Source organism: Metarhizium album (assembly GCF_000804445.1).
Source record: "Metarhizium album ARSEF 1941 chromosome Unknown scaffold_12, whole genome shotgun sequence".
Taxonomy (NCBI): Eukaryota; Fungi; Ascomycota; class Sordariomycetes; order Hypocreales; family Clavicipitaceae; genus Metarhizium; species Metarhizium album.
Window position 1 is genome coordinate 700,059 of NW_024467586.1, and position 10,550 is coordinate 710,608.

The 10,550-nt window shown below is 55.3% G+C and overlaps 2 protein-coding genes across 2 annotated transcripts; one reads left to right on the forward strand and one right to left on the reverse strand.

Moving 5' to 3' along the window:
• Positions 1–389: 389 nt before the first annotated feature.
• MAM_05214 (acetyl-CoA carboxylase) lies at positions 390–7,360 on the forward strand (the record flags this gene model as incomplete). The annotated part of the gene is made up of 3 exons (XM_040824012.1): positions 390–578; positions 635–5,762; positions 5,820–7,360. 3 exons carry the CDS (start codon positions 390–392, stop codon positions 7,358–7,360), a joined length of 6,858 nt encoding a protein of 2,285 aa, XP_040678171.1.
• Positions 7,361–7,955: 595 nt separating this feature from the next.
• Positions 7,956–8,618, reverse strand: MAM_05215 (benomyl/methotrexate resistance protein; the record flags this gene model as incomplete). The annotated part of the gene is made up of 1 exon (XM_040824013.1): positions 7,956–8,618. One exon carries the CDS (start codon positions 8,616–8,618, stop codon positions 7,956–7,958), a length of 663 nt encoding a protein of 220 aa, XP_040678172.1.
• Between the last annotated feature and the right edge of the window lie 1,932 nt (positions 8,619–10,550).

Sequence of the window (10,550 nt, forward strand, 5' to 3'; positions counted from 1 at the left end):
CCCCCTCGAGATCGGATAATATTTGGCCACGTCGACCCGATTGATACCTTGCCAGCGTGTCGTCTTGTCTCCTCCCCTGACGACTGCTGGGTTTTCTTCGTAACTTTTGTTTAATTGCTAGCGGCTTTTGCAAAAAGAAAGATTCGATACGTCTTCGTCTTCTCTCGATTTTCTCCCTACCAAGCGGAACCTCTCAATCTACTCGCAGTCCGCCCTTCGCTCAGGAACGAATCCACACATTTTCCAACCACAGGGTTCTAGACAGCCTGTTTGCCATCTCATGACGTTGCGAAAGTGACGGATTTGTCCTGTCACCTCCCAATCCTCGCCCAAGCGCCCAAGCGCCCTCTAATACCTCCTAATTGAAAACCCACATTCTCACAGCAAACATGCCCGATGCATCAGAAGCCAACGGCACCAATGGCCGGGTGGTGCCCGTTGCTAATGGCAAGGCTACCTACGCTGAGAAGCACAATATCGCAGATCACTTCATTGGAGGCAGCAGGCTAGAAAATGCCGCCCCCAGCAAGGTCAAGGACTTCGTTGCGCAACATGACGGACACACTGTTATCACCAACGTAAGTATCGACACACACTTCATTCAGAGTGAGAACTAACACACCGCCCGTGACAGGTCTTGATTGCCAACAACGGTATTGCCGCCGTCAAAGAAATTCGATCAGTCCGAAAATGGGCCTACGAAACGTTCGGCGACGAAAGAGCCATTCACTTCACCGTCATGGCTACCCCCGAGGATCTGCAGGCCAATGCAGATTACATCCGAATGGCCGACCACTATGTCGAAGTGCCTGGTGGCACCAACAACCACAACTATGCCAATGTCGAACTGATTGTGGACATTGCTGAGCGTATGAATGTCCATGCTGTCTGGGCTGGCTGGGGTCACGCCTCCGAGAACCCCAAACTACCCGAGTCGCTGGCTGCCTCGCCAAATAAGATTGTCTTCATTGGCCCTCCAGGATCGGCCATGCGGTCGCTTGGCGACAAGATTTCCTCCACAATTGTTGCCCAGCACGCAGCAGTCCCTTGTATTCCGTGGTCAGGATCTGGTGTCGACGCCGTAGAGATCGACAGCAAGGGTATTGTCACCGTCGCAGACGACATCTACGCCAAGGGCTGCGTGACCTCGTGGCAAGAAGGTCTGGAAAAGGCAAAGGCAATTGGCTTCCCCGTCATGATCAAGGCTTCAGAAGGTGGTGGTGGTAAAGGTATCCGAAAGGCTGTGAGCGAAGACGGCTTTGAAGCTCTCTACAAGGCAGCCGCTAGCGAAATTCCCGGATCTCCCATCTTCATCATGAAGTTGGCAGGCAATGCCAGGCACTTGGAAGTTCAGCTTCTGGCTGATCAGTACGGCAATAACATCTCCCTTTTTGGAAGAGATTGTTCCGTCCAGCGACGCCATCAGAAGATCATCGAGGAGGCTCCCGTCACCATCGCCAAACCCGACACCTTCAAGGCAATGGAGGATGCCGCTATCCGTCTTGGCAAGCTGGTCGGATACGTTTCCGCTGGTACGGTGGAATACCTGTACTCGCACGCCGACGACAAGTTTTATTTCCTGGAGCTGAACCCTCGTCTCCAGGTCGAGCATCCGACCACTGAAATGGTCAGCGGCGTCAACCTACCAGCTGCACAGCTTCAGATTGCCATGGGTCTGCCCCTGCACCGCATTCGCGACATTCGAGTCTTGTACGGTGTGGACCCTAGAACCTCTGGTGAGATTGACTTTGAATTCAAAAACGAAGGCACTGCTCAAGCTCAGCGTCGTCCTACACCCACTGGTCACACCACTGCTTGCCGTATCACCTCTGAGGATCCTGGTGAGGGCTTCAAGCCCTCCAATGGTGTCATGCATGAGTTGAACTTCCGGAGTAGCTCAAACGTTTGGGGTTACTTTTCCGTCGGTACTCAAGGTGGTATTCACAGTTACTCTGACAGTCAGTTTGGTCACATTTTTGCTTATGGCGAGAACCGACAGGCTTCCCGCAAGCACATGGTCGTTGCCCTCAAGGAATTGAGTATTCGTGGCGACTTTAAGACCACTGTTGAGTATCTCATCAAGCTGCTCGAAACCGAGGCCTTCGAGGACAACACCATCTCCACTGGCTGGCTGGATGAGCTCATCTCTAAACGCCTCACGGCCGAGAGGCCCGACACAATGTTGGCTGTCGTGTGCGGTGCTATTACCAAGGCCCATATTGCTAGCGAAGCCTGCGTGGCCGAGTATCGTGCCGGCTTGGAAAAGGGCCAGGTCCCTTCCAAGGAGATCCTCAAGACGGTCTTCAACATCGACTTTATCTACGAGGGTTTCAGATACAAGTTTACCGCCACTCGCGCCAGTGCCGACAGCTATCACCTCTTCATCAACGGCTCCAAGTGCACTGTCGGCGTTCGCGCCCTCAGTGATGGCGGCCTGCTGATTCTTCTCGACGGCCACAGCCACAACGTCTACTGGAAGGAGGAAGTCGGCGCCACTCGTCTGTCCGTTGATAGCAAGACTTGCTTGCTCGAGCAGGAGAACGACCCTACTCAGCTGCGAACCCCCAGTCCCGGTAAGCTGGTTCAGTACGCTGTGGAAAACGGTTCCCACGTCAAAGCTGGCCAAACCTATGCCGAAGTCGAGGTCATGAAGATGTACATGCCCTTGGTAGCCCAGGAGGATGGCATTGTTCAGCTCATCAAGCAACCCGGGGCCACTCTCGAAGCTGGTGACATTTTGGGTATTCTCGCTCTGGATGACCCCAGCCGTGTCAAGCAAGCACAGGCCTTTGTCGACAAGCTGCCTCCCTACGGCGACTCCCTGGTTGTTGGCTCAAAGCCCAGCCAGCGCTTCTCCGTTCTGCGATCCATCATGCTTAACATCTTGAACGGATACGACAACTCGGTCATCATGGCGCCTGCTCTCAAGGAACTGATTGAGGTCCTCCGCAACCCCGAGCTGCCCTACAGCGAGTGGAATGCGCAGTTCTCAGCTCTCCATGCCCGCATGCCTCAGAAGCTGGATTCGCAGTTCGCTCAAATTGTGGAGCGATCCAAGTCTCGTCACTCCGACTTTCCGGCCAAAGCTCTGCAGAAGGCATTCCAAAAGTTTCTTGAAGAGAGTCTGCCGGCAAACGATGCTGAAACCCTGAGGACGACTCTCGCTCCTCTCACCCAAGTTCTCCACGCCTACGTCGAGGGCTCCAAGGTTCACGAGCTCAACTTCATCCAGTCCCTGATCGAGGCCTATGTCGATGTTGAAAAGCTGTTCCTCAGTCATGCTCAGGAGGACAGCGTTGTTCTCAGGCTCCGTGATCAGAACAAGGATAACCTTGGCAAAGTTGTGCACACGGTTCTTTCGCACAGCCGGGTCAGCGCCAAGAGCTCGCTCATCCTCGCTATTCTCGATGAGTACCGCCCCAACAAGCCCAACGTCGGTAACATCAGCAAGTACTTGCGCGAGCCCTTGCGCAAACTGACCGAGCTCTCATCTCGCTCTACTTCGAAAGTCTCTCTGAAGGCGCGTGAGATTATGATTCAATGCTCTCTTCCTTCGCTTGAGGAACGTACCGCCCAGATGGAGCATATTCTGCGATCCTCCGTCATCGAGTCCCGATACGGAGAGAGTGGTTGGGACCACCGTGAGCCTAATCTCGACGTCATCAAGGAAGTTGTGGACTCCAAGTATACCGTCTTCGATGTCCTCCCTCTGTTCTTTGCTCACGAAGATCCCTGGGTGGGGCTCGCTGCGCTGGAAGTCTACGTTCGCCGTGCCTACCGTGCCTACATCTTGAAGCAGATTGACTATCACAACGACGAGTCTGACTCGCCCCAATTCGTCTCTTGGGACTTCCAGCTTCGCAAGATTGGTCAGTCCGAGTTTGGCCTTCCTCTCCAGTCTGCTGCCCCTTCGACGCCAGGTACCCCTGGAGTTCCGGACTTGAACGTCAAGCGCATTTACTCTATCAGCGACATGTCATACCTGACCAGCAAGTGGGATGAGGAGCCCACTCGCAAGGGTGTCATTGTTCCTTGCAAGTACCTCGAGGATGCTGATGAGCTTCTTCAAAAGGCCCTTGAGACGCTGGCTTTCCACAACAAGCAGAACCGCCAGAACAACCCTATGACAATCCTCAATGATCTCAGCGGGAAGCGCAAGCCTTTAAACTCTACTCAGAAGGATGCCAAGACCAGCGACGAGTTATCTGCTGTCCTTAATGTTGCCGTCCGTGATGCAGAGAGCAACGACGATAAAGAGCTCATGGGCCGTATCGTGCCCATCGTCGAACAATTCCGAAGCGAGTTGTTGGCCCGGGGTGTCCGTCGCCTGACATTCATCTGCGGTCATGGTGACGGCTCTTATCCGGGTTACTTCACTTTCCGAGGCCCGGAATATCTTGAAGATGACAGTATTCGTCACAGCGAGCCGGCTCTCGCTTTCCAGCTCGAGCTGGGACGTCTTGCCAAATTCCACATCAAGCCTGTGTTCACCGAAAACAAGAATATTCACGTCTACGAGGCTGTAGGCAAGGCTGTTGACACTGACAAGAGATACTTTACGCGTGCTGTCATCCGCCCTGGTCGTCTCCGCGACGAGATTCCTACTGCCGAATACCTTATTTCCGAGGCTGACCGTGTCATCAACGACATCTTTGATGCCCTTGAAATTATCGGTAACAACTCTTCCGATCTGAACCACATCTTCATGAACTTTACGCCTGTCTTCCAACTCGATCCCAAGGCTGTCGAGCAGAGCCTGCAAGGCTTCCTAGATCGTTTTGGAGCCCGTGGCTGGCGATTGCGTGTTTCTCAAGTTGAAATCCGTATTATTTGCACGGATCCCCAGACCAGCACCCCTTACCCTCTCCGTGTCGTCATCACCAACACTTCCGGCTATGTCGTGGACGTCGACATGTATGCCGAGCGAAAGTCGGAGAAGGGCGAGTGGGTTTTCCACAGCATCGGCGGTACCAGCGAGAAGGGATCTCTTCATTTGCTTCCCGTCAACACACCGTATGCGACCAAAAACGCTCTCCAGCCTAAGCGATACAAGGCTCACCTCATGGGAACTCAGTATGTCTATGATTTCCCTGAGCTCTTCCGTCAAGCCATCCAAAACAGCTGGGCCAAGGCTGTCAAAGACCAGCCCGCTCTGGCTTCCCGGCAGCCCAAGGTTGGCGAGTGTGTGTCCTACACTGAGCTTGTTCTCGACGACAAGGACACGCTTCAGGAGGTCAACCGTGAGCCCGGCACCAACGCTTGTGGTATGGTGGGTTGGATCTTCAAGGCTCGCACGCCCGAGTACCCCACCGGTCGCCGGTTCGTCGTCGTTGCCAACGACATTACCTACAACATTGGTTCCTTCGGTCCCAAGGAAGACAACTTCTTCAACAAATGCACCGAGTTGGCTCGCAAGTTTGGCATTCCACGGATCTACCTGTCTGCCAACTCTGGTGCTCGTCTGGGTCTGGCCAATGAGCTCATGCCCTTTTTCAAGGTCGCATGGAATGACCCTGCCAAGCAGGAGGGAGGCTTCCGCCACCTGTACTTGGATGAGAAGACCAAGGAGAACTTCAAAGACGACGTCATCACGGAAGAGGTCACTGAGGACGGTGAGAAGCGCCACAAGATTGTCACCATCATCGGACGTGAGGACGGCCTGGGCGTTGAATGCTTGAGAGGATCCGGTCTCATCGCCGGTGCCACCAGCCGTGCTTACAATGACATTTTCACCGTTACCTTGGTCACCTGCCGATCAGTTGGTGAGTAGCATTGCCATGTTTTGTTTTATTGACAGCACGGGTCTAACATTATCGTAGGCATTGGCGCCTACCTGGTCCGTCTCGGCCAGCGTGCCGTCCAGATTGAGGGCCAGCCCATCATCTTGACTGGTGCCCCTGCCTTGAACAATTTACTTGGACGTGAGGTGTACACTTCCAACCTGCAGCTCGGAGGCACTCAGATCATGTACCGCAACGGTGTTTCCCATATGACTGCCAACGATGACTTTGCTGGTGTCTCTCGCATTGTCGAGTGGATGGCATATGTGCCTGAGAAGCGCGACGGTCCCATCCCTGTTAGCCCCAGTTCTGACTCCTGGGACCGTGACGTTGTTTACTGCCCGCCTCAGAAGCAGGCTTTTGATGTCCGCTGGATGATCGCCGGCAAGCATGACGAAGACGGCAGCTTCCAGAGCGGCCTGTTTGATAAAGACTCCTTTTTTGAGACTCTTGGCGGCTGGGCCCGAACTGTTGTAGTCGGTCGTGCACGTCTTGGAGGGATTCCCATGGGTGTCATCGCTGTTGAGACTCGCTCTGTCGAGAATATCACCCCTGCCGACCCTGCTAACCCCGACTCCATTGAACAAGTCACCAATGAGGCTGGTGGTGTCTGGTATCCCAACTCAGCTTTCAAGACGGCTCAGGCCATCAACGACTTCAACTACGGTGAGCAGTTGCCGTTGATGATCCTGGCCAACTGGAGAGGTTTCTCTGGTGGTCAGCGAGACATGTACAACGAAGTCCTCAAGTACGGTTCTTTCATTGTCGATGCGCTTGTCAAGTACAAACAGCCCGTCTTTGTGTACATTCCACCTTTCGGCGAGCTGCGTGGCGGATCCTGGGTCGTCGTTGATCCCACCATTAACCCTGTGGCCATGGAGATGTACGCCGATGCTGAAGCTCGTGGTGGTGTTCTCGAACCCGAGGGTATCATTGGTATCAAGTACCGCAAGGAGAAGCAGCTCGAGACCATGGCTCGCATGGACAGCACTTATGCCAATCTGAAGAAGCAGCTCGAGAATAGCGACCTGACTCCCGAGCAAGCCGCTGAGATCAAGAAAAAGGTCGTTGCCCGGGAGAAGGAGCTGCTACCAGTCTACGCCCAGATTGCTGTGCAGTTCGCGGACCTGCACGACCGTGCTGGACGTATGAAGGCCAAGGGTACGATTCGCGACTCGTTGGAGTGGGTTAGTTCCCGCCGATACTTCTACTGGCGGCTGCGTCGTCGTCTGAACGAGGAGTACATCCTCCGACGCATGGCCAGCAGTATCTTGTCAGCGGTCAACGACTCCAACCATTCCAAGGCCACTGACGTGCGAGCCCGCAACCTACATTTATTGCAGAGCTGGTCTGGCATTATCAACTTTGGCAAGAGCGACAGGGAAGTTGCCGAGTGGTACGAGAAGGAGAGAAAGAATATTGGAGAGAAGGTGGATGCCCTCAAGGCAGAGCACCTTGCAGTGGAAGTTGCTGAAGTGGTGCGCACGCAGAAGACTGCTGGATGGAAGGGTGTTCGGGAGGCGCTCAGAGTCATGCCCGTTGAGGAGCGGGAGGCGATTCTCAAATACCTCAAGGCATAAAAGCGAGACGTGGGACCGGGGGGGGGGGGGACCTTTGAGCATCATCATCCCCTGTCTTACTTCATCTTGTTTTCAATGTCTGAAACTCGGCGCACATGCATATAAAGGAGTGTATATTATTCTTTTTTTTTTTCGCTTTTTGGCGTTTGGCCGTTGTACACATCAGAGCTGCCTCAATAACGAAACCGCGTTTATGATGGACTGACTGTCATGACCAAAGTGTAACTTGTGTGTGAAGCAGTGGTCTCGATCAAGTACAGTGTGGTCATATGGCCTCGTCGTTTGGCCATGAGTCTTTTTATGTCCGGAGTGACTGATTTGTAACATTCCCGAGCGCAAGCACGTGCGCCGCATGGGCCGGGTCATTCTATGGTACAGCATTATTACATGTTTATTGTACACACGGCGGCGCCCGCTCTCGATGCATCGTGAGTTCCGCCAGAGAAGACGGACGGGCCCCTGGCCGCGGGGAGGGATTCCGGGCCCTCTTGCGCAAAGCCCGCAACGTGTGCGTCCAGGCTGGCCGCTTTTGAACCTGGGCGGTGTTCCGAGAAGGCGAGGAAGGGGCACTGGCTTGGTCCCCTGTCTCGGCGAGCTACTCGGACACGCGCGTGTTGAGCTGGACCCCGTGCCAGCCGCGCATGACGTCGGCCAGGGCGGCGTTGACCATGCGCTGCTGCTTGAGCATGGTGGCGCCCTTGAAGGCCGGCGAGGCGATGTCGATGGCGTACATGCTGCCGCAGCCGCCGGATACGTCGCGCACGAGGAGCTCCGTGGGCTGGAGCTTGGCGCGGAGGAGGTCGGCGATGGCGGACTCGGCGGGCGTCATGGACGGTTCTTCCTGCTCGGCGGCTGTGACTGTCGCTGTTGAGGAGGGCCTTGTGCTGTTGAGGCTGGAGCTGGTGCTGGAGCTGGTGCTGGTGGTTGGATTGGGACGAGGACGGGGATGTGGTGTGAGGCGTGGGCGAGGGAGCGGTGGCAGCGGCGGCCGGCGCATGCCTAGGCGCCAGGGCTGGCGGATCATAGCTGCTGGCACTTTTCTTGATGGTTGATGATGCTCGGGGGGGACTCTTTGGTGGTTTGTCGAGCGGAGGTTGGGCGGAGCCTCGGTGGGCCGGGGATTTGCCGGAGAGGCGGGGCAAAGGTTCGCAACGTCTAGACTCGAGACTCTAAACGTGGACGGGCCGCCATCTTGATGACAATTCGTGGCCATGTCCACCTCGAGGCAGATGCGCTCTCGTCTGGGAATGGCGAACATGCATTTCTCTGCGGCCTCGGGCGCTGTCTCGAGGTACTCCGTACGAGATGCGAAGACGGGCCTGCGACGCCGCCTGTCGCTGGGCTCAATTGCGGTCTACACGGTGAGCAAGGTGGACATACTAACTAACTAGTATAAGTTAATAGGGTGTACGCAACTGGTGTGAGACGTGACGTGCGACAGACATGCTTACGTGGGTTTCCGCTCTTGACAGGACACGCGTTGATGCCGCGAAGACGGAAGGGGATGGAAGGCAAGAAGGATAGACGCGCCAACTATGGCGGGTATATCCATTCTATTTCGTGTCTATCTGTGCGCGGACCGTCAATACGGCCACGCTGGCTACCTTGCGATGAAGGAGTTGGACTTGCTCGGTGCTTTCCGGGGCGGCTGGTTGGCGACGGGCGTGCCGGACGACACAAAGGGACGGGTTGCATATAGAACTAACTAAATAGTCACTCTTCTCCGTAAATAACCGTGCGCCCAGCTGTCTGATTGCGATGGACTGCGCTGTGTATGTCATCATTGTCTGGTCTGAATGCCACATCTGACTCCGCTCTGATACTCGGCTCACCTCACACCCTCGCTGGCTGCTGGTGCGGCAAGAGTCAAGCCTCGATGCAGGATGCTTAAAGCTACCACGTACCCGGAGCCTTGCATGTCAGCTCCTGCCAGGGTGACCAGTTGCGGAAGGTAAATTGGCTTCCATTGAGCAAAAGGACAAATGGATTTGTTTGGTTCCTGAACGCCTGTTTGCTGGCAACGGTTCGTCCCACCAAGGAGTTCTCGCCATGGAGCGAATCTCTCCGCAGGTGCAGGCATGTGAAGGATTCCCCAGGGAGCCAGGGGTGAAGGGACGCGAACGTGCGGGCGTGACATTCATCAGATGATCTACAGGTACGGCAGTGAACTCCTGTGCTAAGCCTGTCCAAAGTCCACGACCTGAAGTTGGTCCGCGCACCACCGAGCAACTAGTAGCTGGTCTTGTTGCCCTGAGAGGGGGCATCTGAACAGCACAAGCCAGAGACACGGGCACCGCACAATGCATGAAGCAGGAACGCATCGTGCCTTTGGCTGCCGAAACCACCGTCGGAGCCGCTCTCCTGACGTGGTCTAGTCACCGAATTGTGTCACTGTGCTACCGTGACATCGTAGCTGCCGGCCGAGATGGGAAGGTATATGTGAATATTGATCTAGTGGCGGGATATCTGGGACAAACGACCCCAGAGGACATATCATGGGCATGGCGCATGCCAAATCGAGGAGTGGGGGGGCGCAAGCCTGAATGCATCACGGGCATGTCGCTTTAGCCAATTTACGCGACGCAGGCCCAGGGACAAGGGTGAATGAACCCTTGTTTGAGCTTCGTGAGGTCGGCAGCCGAGGTCGGCAGCCGAGGACCTGGCATTGCGTATGGGAGCACAGAGCCGAGCCGGGGGTGTTTGACTGCGCGTGTGTGTGATGGCCGTATAGATAAGAGACGGCGTTGTCTGATGGGGATACGGGGTTCGTTTGTGTTCTGTCTTGGAGGTCGTGCTGCAAAGGTCCTGCATAATTTTGACTTGTGCGAGATGGTTTGATGTCGGCAGCAGACCTGGAGAGGTGAGCATGCAAGTGCTCAATTCCTGGTCCTGCAAGCAGCTGCTCGGTAGTACGGAGTAACTACCGTCGCTGGGAAGGAGCCAGCTGGGCCTGCTCCTGCCGCGGGGATTTGATCGTGTCAAACAACACGCACACGGTGCACGACATTTTCCACAAGCTCAACAAACAACGCGCAGCAAGCAGCAAGCAGCACGCAGCACGCAACAGAGACATGGAGCATGTCAGCGATTCCGAATGGCCATCGCAGCCATTGTTCCACAATGTCCTTCTTATTTACTCCAACAACAAACGACACCTTGTTCTACCCCGCCGAACCGCCGCCCTGCCTTT